Consider the following 22,221-nt stretch of genomic DNA (forward strand, 5'->3'; position numbering starts at 1 on the left):
AGTGGTTCAGTGGTCAAAGTTAAGTTTTTGAGTTTGGTCTTTTTTTCTAATACTATATGCAATAGGTCAACCATATTTGGTGTATGGAAACATAAGTTGTGCAGGTTTTATTTGACCTTGATCTCATTTTCAGTTTATTGCTCAATGTTAAGTTTTTGTGTTTTGATCTGTTTTTCAAACTATAAGCAATAGGTCATCTCTGTGTTGTATGGAAGAATTGTTAGCAGTACATGTCTGCCTGGAATGGTTCATCTGACCTTGACCTCATTTTGCATGGTTCATTGGTCAATGTTTTGTTTTGTTTTCTTTGTAAATGTTAAGTTTATGTGAAAGTTGTAATAAAGCTTTATGTTTAGGACTATCAACATAATATCAATGATAAGTAAAGAAGGCGAGACATTTCAGCGTGTGCACTCTTGTATTTCTTAGTATAAGTGTGACTCCAATGAAATTTAGAACAGTGGTACATAAAATGTGGATGTGCAAATTATTCTTTGGGGAAAATTGCCCAATCAGTTTTTGTTATTTAATTTTTAAAATCGTCTATTAATGCTTGGATTTCAATAAAATTGATTTATAGGAATGATAATTAAGATATTTATTCCTGTGTCAAAAAATATCCATCCACCTCTATTTTCTAAATGATTGCTAAAAAGATAAAAGAATTTGTAGTTCTAAGATATTATCAATTCAATTCAAATCTTTATTGCCATAAAACTACATATTTATAGTATGTGACACAACATAACAAAATGAAAATAAAAAATAACAACAAGATCATTAATATACACAATAAAAGTAAATATTTTAAGAGTCCCCTATCCTCAGTTCAATAGACTGTTTTAAAAAGGATCCTAGCTTATTTACCTGAATGTGTGAAATTGGATTGAGTATATATGTTATTTTATCTATGTCATTTAAATTTATAAAGTGGATATTCTCATTTATCAAAAGATCAAAATAAACTTTTCTATTATTATGGTTTCTATTACAATATAAAAGGAAATGAATTTCATCTTCAATTTGTTTACAGTTTTTGCCTAATCTTTCTTCTCTTGGTATTTTAAGGTATCTTCCCTTTTCTATTAATAAATTATGGTCACTTAATCTAAAAAAAATTATCAGTTTTCTGAATTCAAGTTTTGAGCAAGTTAAATATTTTTCTTCTGTATTATTTATTTTTACATGTTTATAAGTAGTGAGTTTGCTGTTATCCTTTATATCTGATAGTTTATCATTTACTAGTTTTTCCTAAAAATGCTTCAATTTTAATTTAATTTGTTCTCTTATATTTTTAGTTATCTTTTGTGAGGAATATGCTTTCAAAGTGTCCAAATCCATACCAGTTTCTTCTACTATATGTTTTACATATGAGAACCAAGAATAAATTCCTGTCGAGTCTTAAGTTTTGAGACAAAATAAAGGATTCTGTTAAGAGACGATTAATTTCATCAGAATATAATCTAATAAGATACAATATAGATTGAAATTTAATATTAAGTTCCAGAGGAAGTCTCCCCATATCAGCTCTTGCACCTAAATTTGATGAAGTTTTTCTTATACCAAACTAGTGTATATTTACAAAACTGTAGGTGTAACTTTTCTATAGGTGTTTTATCAATGAAATAAAAGGGGTCCAATTGTTTTCCAGAGTTAATTCAATTGACTAGTATATGACTTCATCGCAAAGAGAACTTATTTAGCTTTTTTTGTTAGATCTATAGTACTGTGCGAAAGATTTTCCTTATTTTTAATCAACATTCCTAAAAAAATTATACTCATTTGTGTCTGATATTGGAAAATCTTTGCATGTTGCAAATGTCCCAGTTAGCTGTTTTGGAACAGTTTTGCTTTAAAATCAGAGTTTTAGTTTTATTTACATTTACACTCCGTTGTCAATTATCACAAAAAGCACTTAAATTGTTTAAACTATTTTGTAATCCCTCTTTAGTTTCAGATATTAAAAGAAGATCATCTGCAAATAGAAGAGAGTTAATATTTGAAGAAACTAATGAAACTGGATCTGAATTTTTTTATTATCGAAACTTCATATTTTCATAATTACATCCTTAAATGTTTTGGATTGGCAAAATTGACCAAAATGTATACCCAATGAATTGTATAATATGTTTGCATCAGTTTACATCATTTGTTTCTGTGTCTCACACAAATGTGTAAATAAGGGCCCTCCTGACCTGTAAGTTTTCTAATTTGTATTCTGTATTTTACTGATTATTGTTTTTTGGAAGGTCAAATTTACGCTTTTATACTAACTCATTATCCTCCTTAAATTTAAACATTCTCTATCCTTTAATTGATTGTAAAAGTTTGAAACATGATTTTAAACAGTGAATGGGAATCTAGGTCTATTTTGGGGCTTTTGCATGAGGAACGATAATTTAAAAAGGTCAACTGCTATAACATCAAATTACAAGTTGATTCAAGAAAAAAGAAAAATAGTACTTGACTATCCATACAATATACTGTATATTTATGATATTGAAAGTTAAATTTGCAGAGAAATTTTCTGAATAAATACATAATATTACATAATGATGATTAATCATTTGATTTTTATTTTTCTCAGGTTTATCTGAATGTCAAGAAGCCTACAGCCCCTACCCAAATGCCTTATTATCACTAAGATTTATAATAACTGTTGGTAAAATAATCATGGCTGACACTGAAGTAGAACCTGGTGAGATCAAGGAAGGAGATAATGTATCAAAGCCACGCACTCCACTCAGTAGACCAAGTATGGTAAATCTATTTTATTATTTATTACGGAGTAGACCACTCCACTCAGTAGACCAAGTATGGTAAATCTATTTTATTATTTATTATGGATTAGACCACTCCACTCAGTAGACCAAGTATGGTAAATCTATTTTTAACCGGATTTTTGTGACAAAAATGTCGGTTATTGATTTGGGGATGTACGGCAGGCGTGCGGGCGTGCGACAATCAAATGTTGTCAGTGCATTTACTCATGAACCGTTCAACCAAAGCTTTTAAAATTTTAATATGTTGTTACTGACAACAAAATGAAGGTCAAGTTCAATAATGACGATTTTCACTTTTACCGTTCAGAAGTTATGGTTCTTGAAAGATTGAAAAATGGTGTTTCCAGTCATGTCCATGCATTTACTCATGAACTATTATACGAAAGCTTTTCAAATTTTAATATGTTGTTACTGATGACAAAATGGAGGTCAAGTTCAATAATGCCGATTTTGACTTTTACCGTTCAGGAGTTATGGTTCTTGAGAGATTGAAAAATGGCGTTTCCAGTCGTGTCCGTGCAATTACTCATGAACTGTTCACCCAAAGCTTTTCAAATTTTAATATGTTGTTACTGATGAAAAAATGGAGGTCAAGTTCAATATTGTCGATTTTGACTTTTACCGTTCAGGAGTTATGGTCCTTGAAAGATCGAAAAATGGTGTTTCCATTCATGCTGTTGCATTTACTCATGAACTATTTAACCCAAGCTTTTCAAATTTTAATATGTTGATACTTATGACAAAATGGAGGTCAAATTTGATATTGATGATTTTCACTTTCACTGTTCATCACTTATGGTTCTTGTGATATTGCCGGGACACAAATAAATGTTAATAAATCCGGTTTGCTGTCGTTGTGACAGCCTCTTGTATTATTTATTACGGAGTAGACCACTCCACTCAGTAGACCAAGTATTATAAATCTATTTTATTATTATTTATGGATTAGACCACTCTGAGTGCAGTAGACCAAGTATGGTAAATCGATTTTATTTATTACGGGCTTGGACTTTGATAAATTGTTGAAAATCACAGTTATACGAACTTTTTTTCTAAACTCTAATATTGGGATGATTTCTTGCATGTGAGTTAACAAAGATGAGGTACAGATCAAGTTTAAGTTTTGTTCTGCTCCGCTAATTTTTGCCAAAATTATGGGTTATGGACTTTGATAAATTGTTGAAAACCACATTTTAATATACAGACTTTTTTCTAAATGCTTTCAGATATTGGGCTGATTTTTGATATGGGAGTTACTCATGATGAGTTACAGATCAAGTTTAAGTTTCGTTCTACTCTGCTAATTTTTGCCAAAATTAAGAGTTTACAACTTTGAAAAATGTTGAAAATCACAGTTATATGGACATTTTTCTATACGCCTCCGGATTTTGAGCTGATTTTTGATATGTGAGACTATCATCATGTTTGTGTCCACATGTGTTATTGAAATTGCAGATTTTTCAACTTTTTGAGATGGGGCCATTCGTGTCACTTTTACACAGTAATTTATTTACAGCATTGGCATTTTCATTTATTAAGGGAAACCATTGAAGTTCCATCAGAGTCTGTTTCCAAGTTTTTGTCTGCAGTCTATTAATATAAGACACTAATAAACAAACAGTCATATTATATCCTTGTTTTAAAAATTTCTTTAGGGAACATGCTTTACACTATTGTAGTATTAAACAATAAATAGACAGTATATTATATGGATAGTCATGGATATTATAGATATGCATTTTAATCAAATATAAAAAAAAAAAAAGAAGATAGAAAATTTGCACTTGGTTGAACAGTTAAATTCATGCATGGTTCGTCTATACCCATGATGGTAATAATGAATCCAAGGTAGTATTATACAGGAATATCTAAAATACATGCAACCTTATTACCCAGTATAAACTTATCTTTTATTTTCAGCCTTACAGTAGAGGAACATCTGGCACAGCACATGATCGCCATGAAAATAGTGAGAGACAAAGCCAATCAGCTCACAGTGGGGCAATAAGTAGTAGTGTACATGATCTGAGTCCAACCTTATGGCATGCTTTGGATGTGTGGAGGTGTACCAATCATCTTGGAGGGGGATTGGCTGAAGCCCTGCAAGCTCTGGCTACATGTGGAATGGGATTGTCAAATGAAAACTGGTTAGTGACATGCAGACATTTTTCAATCAATGATTATTTTAGTAGATGGTTTTATTATAAGGGAATTCTTATATGTTTGTCATGACTATTATTTGTAGATAAAGTTTAAAAACACAAAAGTAAAAAGCATTCTTTTTTTAATTTTTAATTGTTCAACCAGATTTGTGTGATTTTTGTTGAGCCTGCAACTTTTGTTGCAAAAAGCTCGACATAGAAACAGTGTTCCAGCTAGGCCATTTTAAAAGGGCGTGGCGCCCGCCTTTTCCCGAGTGCCGCCCTGCCTTTTTTGAAGATCAATTGTATATTATTTTGTTCGTATTGATATGATCCGCCAATTACTAAACTTACAGGAAACGGATTTATATAGGCTAACAGCTTGTTTCTGGATCCTATTAATTATTTGACTTGTATTATTATGTAAATGCCTATGTATGTACCTGAATATAATTAATAAAATATGTTTACACTAACATCATTAGCCCATATAGAACTCTATCTTTCTACTTTTAAGGCTGAAAAACTTGTCAAGCAGGTTGTCACTCAAGTTTTTAGATCATTGCTTGGCACAGTTGAGCTTTATAGGCAGTATGTTTTGAAAGGTGACCTGCTTCATTCTGTTTCTATGGTCTGACACACTTTACCAGTTCACCTTTCTACCTCTGCTGTGCTTAATGGCAATACAGCACAAAACAGCTGTGCTCAGTAAATGCACAATGTTAGGATATAGCAACAGTGAAAATTTGTATTTAAAAAAATAAAGAATACAGAAAAGGATGACCAAGGCACCCTACCAACACTGCTACTAAGACCCTCTTTAACTTTTCACAGAAGAAGAAGTGGAGAAGACGTTCTAAGTTGCAAAACTTGTGTCTAATCCTATTGTCAATGTTTTTTGGACAATAAAATATGTTTAAACTAAACTAAACTAACTTTTCACATAATTCAAAATACCTAAACATATATATTCTTAAGTAAGAAGTATGTAGACATATTTTAGAATATGCATGTTAACTTAAGTGGGTTACTCAATGCTAGGAAAAAATCAGCAAAATTCACGAAAATTTGTATCCAAGGAATAATAATAAATCCACAGTATATGAAATTTAAGTTATATTTCTAGTCAACATCATTGAGTTGGAGTATAGTTACTGACCAATGTCAGCATGTGCAGATTAAAGGTTTAGATAACAACATTAGGTTACTTCATTAATTACATGGTTAGAGTAAATATCAGTTATGATGTTTAGTTATTCACCTAGTACTTGTAAAAGAAGATGAGGATTTTCTTTTTAGCTCACCTGGCCTAAAAGGCCAAGTGAGCTTTTCTCATCACTTGGCATCCGTCGTCGTCTGTCGTCCCGTCATCGTTAACTTTTACAAAAATCTTCTCCTCTGAAACTACTAAACCAAATTTAACCATACTTAGCCACAATCATCATTGGGGTATCTAGTTTAAAAAATGTAACACAGGGGTAAAATGCAGATGTTGCCTTATAACTCTGAAACCAAAGCATTTAAAGCAACCGGACATAGGCTCAAATTGTTTATCAAATCAAGATCTATCTGCCCTGAAATTTGCAGATAAATTGGACAACCTATTGTTGGGTTGCTGTCCCTGAATTGGTAATTTTTAAGGAAATTTTGCCATTTATGGTTATTATCTTGAATACTATTATAGATAGAGATAAACTGTAAACAGCAATAATGTTCAGCAAAGTAAGATCTACAAATAAGTCAACATGACCAAAATGGTCAGTTGACCCCTTAAGGAGTTATTGCCCTTTACAGTCAATTTTTAACCATTTTCATAAATTTTGTAAATTTTTGTAAATTTTAACAAAATATTTTCCTCTGTAACTAAATGGCCAAGTTCATTATAGATGGAGATAATTGTAAGAAGCAACAATGTTCAGTCAAGTAAGATCTACAAACACATCTTCATTACCAAAACACAATTTTGTCATTTATCCATTTGTGTGTCTTTTGATTAATATGCACATAGACCAAGGTGAGCGACACAGGCTCTTAAGAGCCTCTAGTTTTATTTGATGTCAAAATGTTCACTTTATGCATTGCTTTATAGGGTTGACAGCATGATTGCTTTACAAATATTGGCTGAAGCAGCTAAATCAAACATAGCAGCCATGAAAATTCTTCATAGTCTAGCTCGAGGGTCAAGACCTAAAGTGAAAGGAGGATCTCCACCAGACAGTTCAAGATCAGATGACTCAGGTAAGAAAAGGTCAAGGGTTATGATCTAAAATCGGAATTGTCTTTTTAAGTCATCTCAAAAAGGAGTGATTTAATAATGAAATTGTCACCTCTTATAAATCTTTATGGTTGATTGACTGTAATGAAATATCTAAATTTTTCAAATAAGCCTGGATAGTCCACTATAAAAGGTCACAACATGAAAGATATGAAATAATTTAAACAGAAAACTAACGGTCTAATTTATATCAAAACAATTTAGGAAAAAACAATATAAAACACATGATCCAATAACAATCACAGAACTACAGACTCTTGACTTGTGACAGGCACATGAAGAACGTGGCAGGGTGAAACATGTTTATCAGCACTCAATCCTAACTCAAAACTAACATTGGACAGTGGTGTAACAGCACAACACAAGAACAAACTGTAAAAATCAGTTGCAATTTGCTTTCTCAAAGTAAAGATATGAGGCACAAAAACAAATAACTTAAAAAATAGACATGAAGCACAAAAATCAGAGTATTCATAGTCACTGGAAGCTAGTTCAAATAAAATTGAAAATAGAGATGTAGAATGTGTCAAAGAGACAACAACTCGATCAATGAGCAGAAAACAGACGAAAGGTCACCAATGTGTTTTTAACACAGCAATAAAAAATCTCTGACATGGAGGCAGGCTTCAGATGTCCCCTTAGCAATATCGGTAATGTATAATAGTTCATCACACTAATCTCCAATCATATAAATGTATCGAACTAAATAAAAAGATACAAGACTATCAAAGTCAAAAGATTATTGACTTAGGACAGGTATAAAAATGTGTTTTTTTTGTGTTTTTTTTTTTAATGTTTTGTGAGATTCTCTATTCTCAAAGCCAATTACAACTAATAAATAAATCTTGTTCTCCCAGGCTTATCACCATTATACACTTTTCATTCATTACTGCCATTTTTGTTTAGCCTTCACCTTTTGTTGAAAAAGCGAGACATAACGATCCTACATTCTGTCGTTTGCATTGTTGTTGTTTTTGGCAGCAGCTGCCACAAATATTCACTCTGTGGTTTCTACCAAACTTGGAGAGAAGCTTGTTTATGATCATAAGATAGTATCACAAAGTAAATTGCTTTAAAAAAAAATCCTGTTTTGAGTTTCCGTATTTTACTTATAAATGGACTTATAATTAGTTTTTTTGCAAAATCTTGACAAAAGCTTGTTTATGATCAGAAGTATCCAGAAGTAACTTTAAAGAAAAAACCTCTTTTTTTTTTATCGTATATTACTAAAAAATGGACTTACTTTTTCTGCTAGTTAACCTCACACTCACTCTGTGGTTAATTTTTTAAAAATTTTATTGACTTTCTTAAACTATCCTGGATTTCTACCAAACAAACTTGGACAGAAGCTTGTTTATAATCAAAAGCTAGTATCTAGAAGGAAATTTGTCACTTATAAAAGTAAAAATACATTCCCTGTTTTTCTGTATATTACTTATATATGGACTTATTCTTCCAGTTAACATTACATACAGTTTGCAGTTAAAGTTCTTAAAACATTTATTAGATTCATAAAGTAGGCGAGACACTGGGTTATGTGGAACCCTTACACATTTTTTGACATGTTATAGGCTACATATCAATATCCTTGGAGCCTCTTTTAGAGTTTTTTTCTATGCTTATTTTATTTTGTTTTTATGATTTACTTCTGCAGACTGATTTGCCATAAATAGAAATCTTGTCATGTTTTCAGTTGAAACAGGTCGTGGTAAGATAACACACAGGAAGCACATTATTTTTTATATAAAGAATACACCTTTTGCACAAGAATCATAAAGCACAAGTTTTATATGATAAAAGTATAGGAGCTACTTAATTTGAATCTATGCATATTATATTTATTGTTATCATTGCACTTTAGTTTGCAAACTATGCACATTATTTATTATTACTCCAAATAAGGGAGCAGGGTGTTTATATATAGTTGTCACAGTGCCATTTTTCCATCAATCTTTGTATCCCTACTTTGAATTTTCAACTCGTTCTTATCTATATAAAGGTATAGGAAGATTTGGTATGAGTGCCAATGAGACAACTATTCATCCAAGTCACAATTTATAAAAGTAAACCATTATAGGTCAAAGTACTGTCTTCAACACGGAGCCTTGGCTCACACCGAACAACAAGCTATAAAGGTCCCAAAAAATTACTAGTGTAAAACAATCGGCATTATTCCCCCAAAAAAAACAGGTCTAAAAACAAAGAAAAGCATCAGTTGTGGTGGGGATGAACCAGTTTGAACTTTTTATTTTCAATATAATGAAGTTAAACTTTCCTTAAATAAAAGGAAATAGTGTGTCAAATTTACATGATATAAGATTAAACAAAACCTTAAATCAAATATTTACCAGTATTGTTTACTTTATGTTCTTTTGAAATTTGTCTGCAGGATCTTAGCAGTTAGTAGAAATGAATATTCCTGAAATAGCAATGACTTGTTATTTATTTCATTTTAAATTAGTTAAAATCAAAGTTGCTGCCTTCTGAATGTACCCGTCTTATAGGTCCATTTTGAAAGTACAACTGTTTGAATTATGATAAGAATTCTAATAATTCTTTTATATCATGCTTTATGCTCATTTTACCATTGGAAGGCATTATATTAGCTAACACTTTACCCATTGCTAACGCTAAGTGTAAAGATATAAACAAATAATTTTAATATGATTTGCATATTAGGGAATACGTTGATATGATTGGTCAAGAGGAAATTCCGGTAGTTGATCTTGACGTTGGTTATTTTCCGATAGACGACGATGACCGAACTTCTTTTCGTAACCAATGCAAACAAGATGGCAGCGATAATAATAAAGACGTTAACAAAATTTATTTTCATTGCAAGTTAATTGTAAAATAAAATAATACACAAAAACATTCGTAATAAGTGTGTTTGCTTTTTATCAGATAGCAAATTTCATTGCTTACATATTTTTGGGGTTTTCCAACAAATATATTCGTGCGTCAGGCCTATTCAATGACATAAACATACAATTTACGTGTGAAAAAGGTAATGAGTGTGGAAAAATATATTCCCTATCTCCAAGTTGAAAGAATTACAAGGATTAAACGCCTTTTTAAAGGAATTTATTGGTGTATGTAAACTGGACCAAGTTAAATTTGGTACAAATGATTACTAAATGATTACAATGATTTGAATACAATTAAATCTATGATTACAATGAAGAGAAAAGAAAAGACACAGAATAATGTGTATTTATAAATGTAATGTATTATGTTTCCACATTGACAAATACAGTGATCATAAAAAATATAGAAAACTGAATCTGAATATCCTGGTTTTCCCCTGGTGCTTTTATAAGCATACAATAGCAAGCACAATTATAAATATCTAAATTATGCTTCTGTCTTAAAACAGTAAAATGTATAACTTTTCTAAGTGATTCAGTGACTCTAGTTTCTATTTTACTAGTTCATGATACTTCGTCCTAAGAAATTACAGTGTTAGCAATTAAATTTTTGTTGTTGAAAACTTTAAAGATACACAAATTATAGTCTAGCAAGAAATTAAAGAAATGTTTTCAATTTATAGATGTATACAGTGTTACCAGTGACAACTCTGAAAAAGCTCATGAATCAAGGAGTATTGGTAGTTCTAAGCCAAGTCTTAGTGATATCTATGAACGTAGCGAGGAAGATCATGACTCGGCCAGAAAATCTAAACATACAAGATCAGATCAAGAAAAACAGGACATCTCTCCAGAAAAATCACCAGAACAACAAAAAACTGCTCTTAGTATTGAAAATCTAGAAAAGTTTGAGTCCAGTTTGAAAAAAGAAAAACCACAAAGGACAACTGCTAGTCGTGAGAGAGAAGTATCATTTGCTGAAAATGCTAAGAACAAAATGACTGACAAAAACAGAATTAAAACATATACTAGAGATTCATTGAGGACAAATCCATCTACACGGGATTCTAAAAGGGGGTCTAGTTTTCACTCTGATCCTTTACCTGGTACTGCTTGGAAGGCTGAAGTAGGATCAGATTTACCAAGTGGCAGAGCATCTGAAGCTAGCTCTGTTCCTACTTACACTAATTTACCTGTGAGTTTACACACATTTGTAATGTAATCCTTTTTAAAGTGTTTAGTATTTAATGCTTATTCTGCTAAAAGATTGAACTGGCTAAGGTAATGATTAATACAAGTCTTTGGAACGGCAAACAATAAAGAGATCTAGTACAAAACTTAGCATGAAGAAATATTTGATGTGAAACAATTGACACTTGGTTATATACTTTTGTCTTTATTAAGGAGTTCAAGTTAGAATAGATCAACAGTCCATTACCTGTCTTTTCTTAGAGGGAACTTTTTTTTTTGATAATGATGGTTTATGCATGACCAGTGACTTTTTAAGAAGGGTCATTCACTTAAAAATTTGAAATGTTCTAGACCTTTATTATTTTAAAGCAAAGATGAACCCAGCCTTTATGGACCCATTCTTTACACATAACTCATTTGTATACAGTAACTTGATACACAATGTTAGAATTTGAAAGTGTTAAAATACAAAATTAGCCTACTTGGAGACATTAGCAAAATAAAAAAGACTGCCACAATTATGTCACTTGTTTCTATTTGCAAGGTATCAGAAACTCCAGGAATCAATGGTTGGCACTGGGAAGTTGCCATTACTTTTACTGACACTCTAGCAGAGATTTGCCTTTATGGAAGTAATGCTAATATACAAAAGATAGCATTGATGGGTATTAATAAAGATGTATCAGAACCATTCAAGCGTGGGTATTCCAGTGTACCTTTAGTCAGTGCTGGACTACTAGACTTGGCTTTCTTTCATGCCACCAATGAAGTTAGGGATGGAGGTAAACTTTAGTTTGTATGTTGAATACAGCTAATGTTCAAAACAAAAAACATTACTAAACACAAAAATTATCAAATTAATTGAACCAATTTCTAAATTGTCTCTTTAAAAATTGTGCATGGTAGAAAAGTTTTATATTGAAAGCTTTTATTTTTAGCTCACATGGCTCAATGAGCCACTCTGAGCTATTTCCATCTCTTGGCTTAAGTCGTCTTAAGTTGTCCGTTAACTTTTACAAAAATCAAAACAAAACCAACTACCAGGCAATTGCAACCAAACAGGGCTATAATCATCCTTCAAGTAAAGAGCTTGAAGTTGTGTATGATGACTAAGAATAGCATTTAGGTATATTGTCAGTATTGCCTTATTTATATAGAATTGTTCAGTTTGCTTTAATTGATCAGTTTACGTATAAAGGGTTATTCAAACAGCCATGGAGGCAATTCCTTTTTATTTGCACCACACATATTTGATAGACAAAATTAGTATTTGAAATATTTCAATTGAAACATGATTAATAATATAAAATGATTTACAAATTAAATAGATATACTTGGTTTAAGGGGAGACAATAGATATACTTGGTTTAAGGGGAGAAATAGATATAATTGGTTTAAGGGGAGACAATAGATATACTTGGTTTAAGGGGAGACAACTGTAAACTTTCTGTTTTAATAATGGTAAAGTAAAAACTAGTTTGCAGCTACTGTAGCTCTACCTGGAGCAGATAAATGTACCCAGCTGAAGTCTGACTTCTTTCAAAAACATGGATATTCACACAACTTGAAAAAGTGAACATTTGTTGGATTCGGACCCAAATTATACCTCTTCATTTGGTTCATCTACTTGTTATTAAGTCCCATTTATGGGCATTATGTTTTCTGGTCTGTGCCTCCATCCGTTCGTTTGTTTGTCTGTCTGTTTGTCCGTTCGTCTGTCCTGCTTCAGGTTAAAGTTTTGGTCGAGGTAGTTTTTGATGAAGTTATTGTCCAATCAACTTGAAACTTAGTAAACATGTTCACTATGATATGATCTTTCTAATTTTAATGCCAAATTAGAGATTTTATTCCATTTTCACGGTCCCCTGAACATAGAAAATAATAATGTGGATGGGGCATCCATGTACTAGGGATACATTCTTGTTTTTTTATGGTTCATATATATTTTGTATGCCAACATTGCTCCAGGTTTCAGTTCAGATTTATTGAGAATTGATATAATTCTTTATTCTGGTTTTGTGTTTTAGGTCCTAATGACTGGAGTTGGAGAATAAGGTTTGGTGCTATACAATCTTTAGTAAAGATTTGCCGTAGTTTGGCCAGTGATAAAGCTAGAGAGGGGATGAGAACAGCTGCTTGGAACAGTCTACTTAGGGCACATTCAATGGAGAAGGATGACAGAGTCTTAGAGGCATTGAAAGTTGGACAGGTCAGTAGTAAATGGGAAATAACTTTACAGTATCTCTAAAAGAAGGCAACAGACTTTTGGCATTGAACATTGTCAGTAAAAGGATAACATAAAATATTTATATGTTTACTAAATTAGTGCAGCTGAAATGATACAAGTACCTAAGAAGCATGTAAATTTTAAATCTTATTTTCAAATGCAAAGTTTGCAAATTAAGATGCATAGTTAACTTATGTGAGGCTGACATCAGTGCCAACAGTTGTTATTAAGTAATTAGAAATAGCTATTGAGATCAAATGTATTTATTGATCTATGATTTTACTTTAACTTTTCAAATATCAATAAAAAAAACAATAACTTCAAATAAATTTATGTAGTTAAAAATTTGTTTGTAAAAAGTGTAGATATTGCAAAACAGCTTTACATAATATTATAAATGTGATTTTATACAGTAACCTCAATTTCAAACAAAGTTGTGTCTGATGAAACAAATGTTGATGATTAAACATTCTAATGCAACATTGTTTGTAATGATCATTTTGATCGGAGAAGGTCACTAATTCTCGTGGCATCAACTTACAATTGATTGTATGAAAACGTACGGGCAAGCACAGACGACGTATGTCAGATTTTTGTTGAGCCTGCTACTTTTGTCGCAGAAAGCTTGACATAGAGATAGTGATATGGCGGTGTTAGCTAACGTCTGTAAAGCTTCTTATTTTAGAATCTAGAAGACCTGAATGCTTTATACTTTGTATATAGATGACTTATGTTACAAAGTTATCGCTAATGTGTGGCCATTTAACTGAATTGACGACTATCAAATCACCAATTGATGCCGTCAGAGCTTAAAATACAATACAATTATTAAAAATTTAACATAGAGATGTGTAACATACTACATTATTATAATTTCTAGGTACATACAGATTTGGAGAGCCTATTAAACAAGCCAACATTATGCAACCCTGGTAGACTTGGTGGAATGATAGCTGGTGGTCTGTCTAACATCTACCTACCACCACTGCCACCAGCAGTTAATCCTTACGTACCTTCTGCCAGAAAGAGCTCACCTCCTCCAAAGGTACAGCAAGTATCTCCAAGACAGAAGAAACCTAACAGAACAACACTTAAGTATGTATAGTTAATTTCATATGTTTTTAAAGTGATCTATTTCAATTATCGTACTAATTTGAAGTATATATTCCCTTGTTTTTGCTTTCTTAGTTTGATTTCATGTTTGTATGGGTGATGTGACCTTTTGGCTTTCATCAAGCTGATATTTAGACAATATACATATAGTGTCTTGAAATATGAAATTTATTTGTATGAGGCTTAGAAACGGGAGAAATGCGAGGTTTTACTGAGCATTTCCCCGTTTCGTGCAGAATACAAATAAATTTCATATTTCAAGACACTATACGTATATTGTCTTTATACTGAAATCATTAACAAAAAATAAAAAAATAAAAATATGTAACAAATTTTGTTTAAACAAATTAAAGTGTTTGGAATTTCCCTCTAGGGGTAGCATGTTGGAATTTTTTCCTATAAGCGTAGTCCAGGCAGTAAGACATTGACATTTTAAGGAATTAGAAAGGGATAATGAACTTAATAAATAACATTTAATAACTAAAGGCTCTAAAGAGCCTGTTTCGCTCACCTTGGTCTGTGTGAATATTAAACAAAGGACACAAATGGATCCATGACAAAATTTTGTTTTGGTGATAATGATGTGTTTGTAGATCTTACTTTACAAAACATTCTTGCTGGTTCCAATTATCTCTATCTATAACGAACTTGGCCCAGTAGTTTCTGTGGAAAATGTTAGTGAAAATTGTTAAAAATTGACTATAAAGGGCAATAACTCCTCAGGTGGTCAATTGACCATTTTGGTCATGTTGACTTATTTTTAGGTCTTACTTTGTTGTACATTATTGCTGTTTACAGTTTATCTCTATCTATAATAATATTCAAGATAATAACCAAAAACGGCAAAATTTCCTTAAAATTACCAATTCAGGGGCAGCAACCTAAAACTGCTATCCGATTCCTCTGAAAATTCCAGGGCATATAGATGTTGACCTGAAAAACAATTTCCTCTCTTGCCAGATTTGCTTTAAATACTTTGGTTTTTGAGTTATAAGCCAAAAACTGCATTTTACCCCTATGTTCTATTTTTAGCCATGGCGGCCATCTTGGTTGGTTGGCCGAGTCAACTGACACATTTTTTAAACAAGATACCCCAATGATGATTGTGGCCTAGTTTCGTTAAATTTGGCCTAGTAATTTCAGAGGAGAAGATTTTTTTAAAAGTTAACGACGACGGACGCTGGACGCCAAGTGATGAGAAAAGCTCAATTGGCCCTTTGGGCCAGATGAGCTAAAAAAGGTATATAAATTACCAATTTGAAGACATAATTAGTTTAAATTTATAAAAGTTTGACCATTGTTACTACACGTTGTCATGGTTGTGACGTGACGTTGTTGATGAAATACAGTAGTTCTGGTATAAGGCGGGGCTTATAGGTTAGTTGAGGTTATTGACGTATAAAGCAAACGTTTATACATTTAGCTTTATCTGTATAGTAAAATAGCTGATCGCAGTATTAAGTCTTAAGATATGCCAGATTACGGGAATAAATATTGATAACAAGTTCTAGATCTGTGTCAAATAATTATCAAATTATTGTTTCAACCCTGTATACCAAAAATAAATTTTCCAATAACATCACACACATAGAATTATGACATTATTTATTTTTTAAGGGACATAAATTTTCCTCAATATTTGTAGGTTTCTATTAAAACCAGGAAATCATGAAAATACTTACTATCCAAGAAACATTTAACCATGAAAACTTCTTTAAGCCTGAATTTAAAGGGAAATTCCGCGATTTTTTACTTATCATCTAATTATGTTCATCTTAACATAAAAAACACATTTGCAAAGTTTTAAATTTATATTCCTTCTAATAACGGAGAAAATCAAGTATTTGTAACTTTTTGGGTTGAATTCTCGAGTGGGTCGTGACGTATTAGCCCGATTTATTGAATTCTGGGAAAAAATAAAATCTGTTTAACTCTTATAGCTTATCGACAATATACGTAATTAAAAGCGCACAGCTGACGAATGGTCGAAGTTATGAACCACAATATAAGAATGAACGAAAATGAATATGCATATACCGTTTTGTATTGATTGAATTAAACTCCTATAAAATTATCTCTAGTAAATGTTTTTGAATAAATTTAATTAATTATTGTTGAGATTTTTTTCATAAAATATTTATTGAACATTTTTACTGATATTGAACTGAAAATATTTCAGTTCTATTTACCGTTATTGTTTTGATAATCCTTTAAATGCAACTGATGTGTGAGCAGAGTGTGTATATTATTTTGTAAAGGTCACTGTATATTTCTCGGCTTGAGGTCAATTCGTTTACCTTGTAGCTATTTAGCCGCAGGTGTGAGTTCAAGCGTACACAGGTATAAATGTTGTTATTTGGAAAGGATAAACAGAAAGGATTAGAAAGAGTATGCTGTCACGATGTTAATACACTAAGATTTAATACACGATGAGAATAAAGATACAATAATTAAATTGTGTAAATTAATTGAAAATAAAATTCAGATTCGTAATTCCGAAAGTGTATAAAAATAAAAGGAAACAATTTTTTATTACTTTCTTAGCGGCAATTTGCGTAAAGATTCAAATATGAAGCAAAAAATAGTAGTTTTAATCTTTTATAAAAACTAAATGCAATATTACCCAATTTGATATACCATTGTACATCTGTTTGATATCATTGACTTTACCGGAATTTCTTAACTTGTATTCAAATCTGGCTGTGTTTAAATGCTAATAAAACTATTGCAATTTTAAAGTTTTTAATTGACAAAAAAAATACAACATACAACATGCATGATTTTTTTTTTAGTTTCTTTTTAACATTTTATTCTTACATAATTAAATTCATTTGACAATCATTTACACGAACTTTTTGTGAAAAGAATATCAATTATCTAAGCTAAGGCATTATTTCTTTTGAGGATTTTTGAGGATTTTTTTTAAAATTCTATGATAATATTTTTGCAATGTTGAACATGATAGCCGTCATTAATCCAAATAAGTAATACAGTACTTGTAATAAAAGTTATATTTTAGTCATGCATAACTGATATTGACGAATTTATAATAGTTCGTCCATACATCGTTGTTCTTGAAACAATCATTATTAGTATACATGTAAGTTTCCTGACGTATAAGAGCCATTGAGGATGAGCTCCAGAGAAATCAGACTAGTGGCGTTTCGTTCGTTTGTTTGTTGGGAAAGGAGAGGAAATGCAACCGCTTGTACAGATAAACGACAGAATTACCATACAAGCATTTATAGTCAACACAATCAGAAAGAGTTCCCATCGTTAGACGGGGAATATGAAGGCTTCCAAGAATGAACAAGTGACATGTCTAACTCTGAACAGTTAGAAAACAGACTATCGACATCGACCGCTTGTTCTTTATATTTGAAACTGTATGCATATATATATACGTATACGTTTATGATATATATAGTGATGAGTTCTTGCGTCTGACAAAAACTAAATTCCTTCATGGTTATATCTTGCCATACGTTTATATTGGTTTGTAAGGTGTGTCCTGTTTGTGAGATACAGAAATTTCGTCTATATATTTCACAAGTGTATAACACGGAGAAGCTCTGAAGGTCCATTACTCCCATTTTGTTTGGGTGTGAACCATCGAGGTTTACAGCAATATCACAGAATAAGATGATGATGGTAGAAAGAACTATGGGCGTCATGTGGCAAATATTACATGCATATCGGACAATGAGTTGTCAATCTGTATGAAAAGATTTCCAATACAACCATATTATTGAGAAGGAATGTTTACATGCTATACTCTCGTACTAGTATTACAGGGTTCTTGTGGCGTTCACCTTAGACACACATCTTTTTAACGATGTTTAAAAAAAAGACAGAACCAATTTAATGTCATATTTCCCTATTTTTTATATATAACTAAAAGTCTTTTATCTGACAAGAATACCCCTATTTAGCGAACAAGTAATTTATTCTTTTTTCTGTTATTGAATACCAAGAAAGAAAATAAATCCCGAAATTAATTTGAAACTTTGATACTCAAAAGTTTCCCAGCAAAATATTCACATTCCCTGGGGCTAATTAGTGTTCGTCCAGTGGCATATATAAAAATTGTGATGACGAATTACTTCCTTTGTTCGAGAACAATCTTATTGAAATATAAATCTGTGATTTTACTAGGTCCACAGCTTCAATGAACCAAAGCAAAAGTTATACATCGACCTGTATTTAAATCAAATTGGTTCTCTTCTTCTTCTGGTATACAATAGTCTATCGACATTCGATGATTACATACTGTTGGCATACGTGGACTAGTCTATTTACAACACTTTTACCCCTATTTATTCAAAATATATGTTTTTTCCTTATGTTCAATGTATACATGTATATATTTTAAATTGCGCTATAGTTCCGTAACTTTCTATCCAGTCGTATAAACGAATCGTCGGCAAGTGCGTACATTTTTTTAAATCAATATTTCTGGTCTGTTCCAATCTGTCCTTCACTATTGACAATGACTATATATTACATTTCCCAAATTCACCATTGGAAAAAATATTTAAATAGATTTTAATTTCATCAAATCTTATTTTTTGGGTATTATTTATTTGTTTATGAATTATATTCTTTACACCAGAAATGTTATTTATAAACAAGCGTATGAGTTTAGTAATGACAAGTAAGACAGAGTTGTATATTATTCATCTGATAGTTCAAAATGGAAAGTTATAAGTTATAAGTTATCAGCCGTGTACACTGATCAATACCTGCAGAAGTGAAACGATGCATGAACTTGCAAGCCCGACAGGAAATCGCTTGAATACCTGGACGTGTCACCTCACACCCCTCACAATACCTTTGGAAGTAATACCTTTAGCCATGCTGGTGATCAGATGAGGGAAGATCAAAATATATTTGTTTATTACTTTAAAGAATTATGAACAAATTAGATTTTCGAAAACAATTTTCACGGAACACTTATTTATGATTTCAACTTTGACTTTTCACCTAATTCCAATATCAACAGTTTAAAAACAACAGACCATGGTAATTTAAAAAAAGTAAGAATATTTTTCGTATCAAGTTAGTTAGTCGGATAAAACAACCGTACGATTGACAAGATATCGACACGCAATTACGACTACATCGGTTACTGTAGTTTTGTTTCTTTGTGGTTTATAGACATATCGTTTTTATTAATCGGGAAAGAAGACAAAATGGCGGATCGTAGAGAATTGATACTCTAAATTTAAAACCGATGGTGATCGCTTATCTAGCGGAATAAAACTTTAATATCTATGAATTTGAGCATTTTTATACAGAATGAACATAATATCAATTTTTGATTTTTTTGCGAAGTTTCCCTTTAAGTAACCGTATATCGGGTGATTTTCGCGGGTATAAAATTTCGGGATTTTCATTGAAAAAGGTATACGAAATATTTTAGCGGCTATTAATTTGGTGGATTCAAAACTTTATCAATACCTTGCATGTGCACTTTTAAATTGGCAGAATTAATTTTCGTGATTTTATTCTATCTGCGAATAATAAGCAAACTTTTACACCCCAGCGAAAATAGCCCGATGTACGGTATCTTTTGAAATATTATTTAAGCAAAAATTGGTTTTATAATTCAAAATATCTAAAATTTGTCAATTATTTCTCAATGCTCTTGCACTTAATTATAATTTCATTATGTAGAGATAGGAAAAAGTGCATGTTGAGAGACCTGTGAGACAATGGCCCCAAGTGCATGTTGAGAGACCTGAAGTGCATGTTGAGAGACCTGTGAGACAATGGCCCCAAGTGCATGTTTAGAGACCTGTGAGACAATGGCCCCAAGTGCATGTTGAGAGACCTGTGAGACAATGGCCCCAAGTCGATGTTGAGAGACCTGTGAGACAATGGCCCCAAGTGCATGTTGAGAGACCTGTGAGACAATGGCCCCAAGTGCATGTTGAGAGACCTGTGAGACAATGGCCCCAAGTGCATGTTGAGAAACATGTGAGAAAATGGCCCCAAGTGCATGTTGAGAGACCTGTGAGACAATGGCCCCAAGTGCATGTTGAGAGACCTGTGAGACAATGGCCCCAAGTGCATGTTGAGAGACCTGTGAGACAATGGCCCCAAGTGCATGTTGAGAGACCTGTGAGACAATGGCCCCAAGTGCATGTTGAGAGACCTGTGAGACAATGGCCCCAAGTGCATGTTGAGAGACCTGTGAGACAATTGCCCCAAGTGCATGTTTAGAGACCTGTGAGACAATGGCCCCAAGTACATGTTCAGAGACCTGTGAGACAATGGCCCCAAGTGGATGTTGAGAGACCTGTGAGACAATGGCCACAAGTGCATGTTGAGAGACCTGTGAGACAATGGCCCCAAGTGGATGTTGAGAGACCTGTGAGACAATGGCCCCAAGTGCATGTTGAGAGACCTGTGAGACAATGGCCCCAAGTGCATGTTGAGAGACCTGTGAGACAATGTCCCCAAGTGCATGTTGAGAGACCTGTGAGACAATGGCCCCAAGTGCATGTTGAGAGACCTGTGAGACAATGGCCCCAAGTGCATGTTGAGAGACCTGTGAGACAATGGCTCCAAGTGGATGTTGAGAGACCTGTGAGACAATGGCCCCAACTGGATGTTGAGAGACCTGTGAGACAATGGCCCCAAGTCGATGTTGAGAGACCTGTGAGACAATGGCCCCAAGTGGATGTTGAGAGACCTGTGAGACAATGGCCCCAAGTGGATGTTGAGAGACCTGTGAGACAATGGCCCCAAGTGGATGTTGAGAGACCTGTGAGACAATGGCCCCAAGTGCATGTTGAGAGACCTGTGAGACAATGGCCCCAAGTGCATGTTGAGAGACCTGTGAGACAATGGCCCCAAGTGCATGTTGAGAGACCTGTGAGACAATGGCCCCAAGTGCATGTTGAGAGACCTGTGAGACAATGGCTCCAAGTGGATGTTGAGAGACCTGTGAGACAATGGCCCCAACTGGATGTTGAGAGACCTGTGAGACAATGGCCCCAAGTGGATGTTGAGAGACCTGTGAGACAATGGCCCCAAGTGGATGTTGAGAGACCTGTGAGACAATGGCCCCAACTGGATGTTGAGAGACCTGTGAGACAATGGCCCCAAGTGGATGTTGAGAGACCTGTGAGACAATGGCCCTAAGTGCATGTTGAGAGACCTGTGAGACAATGGCCCCAAGTGCATGTTGAGAGACCTGTGAGACAATGGCCCCAAGTGCATGTTGAGAGACCTGTGAGACAATGGCCCCAAGTGCATGTTGAGAGACCTGTGAGACAATGGCCCCAAGTGCATGTTGAGAGACCTGTGAGACAATGGCCCCAAGTGCATGTTGAGAGACCTGTGAGACAATGTCCCCAAGTGCATGTTGAGAGACCTGTGAGACAATGGCCCCAAGACAGCAACTCAACATAACAAGTTAAAACTAAAAATTCTTTATAATAAAAGTTATTTCTTTGCAAAAGCTTATTTATTTAATAATTAAGCACAAATGATTATAAATATTTAATAAATATTTTAGGGAGGAAATACAGCTAGCCACAGCTTTATATGAACCACCTGTTGGTGTAAATACTAGACTTAGCTTTGATTTGAGGAGAATTGTGGAAGATCAGGTATA

The 22,221-nt window shown here is 33.0% G+C and overlaps 1 protein-coding gene across 4 annotated transcripts in view; it reads left to right on the forward strand.

Annotated features, from left to right (window-relative positions):
- Nucleotides 1–22,221, forward strand: part of LOC139486128 (transmembrane protein 232-like) — a 46,746-nt gene that overhangs the window by 19,627 nt on the left and 4,898 nt on the right. For 3 of the 4 annotated variants that reach the window (XM_071270847.1, XM_071270844.1, XM_071270846.1), the window contains exons 7-15: nt 2,588–2,760; nt 4,704–4,930; nt 7,014–7,162; nt 8,893–8,907; nt 10,750–11,261; nt 11,802–12,039; nt 13,285–13,466; nt 14,365–14,579; nt 22,123–22,216. In XM_071270847.1, the coding sequence (XP_071126948.1) occupies nt 2,588–2,760; nt 4,704–4,930; nt 7,014–7,162; nt 8,893–8,907; nt 10,750–11,261; nt 11,802–12,039; nt 13,285–13,466; nt 14,365–14,579; nt 22,123–22,216 (1,805 nt within the window). The remainder of the gene's footprint in view (nt 1–2,587; nt 2,761–4,703; nt 4,931–7,013; nt 7,163–8,892; nt 8,908–10,749; nt 11,262–11,801; nt 12,040–13,284; nt 13,467–14,364; nt 14,580–22,122; nt 22,217–22,221) is intronic. The other variant, XR_011655483.1, reaches the window with a different exon arrangement.

The sequence above is a fragment of the Mytilus edulis genome, chromosome 8 (genome assembly GCF_963676685.1).
Source record: "Mytilus edulis chromosome 8, xbMytEdul2.2, whole genome shotgun sequence".
Lineage (NCBI taxonomy): Eukaryota > Metazoa > Mollusca > Bivalvia > Mytilida > Mytilidae > Mytilus > Mytilus edulis.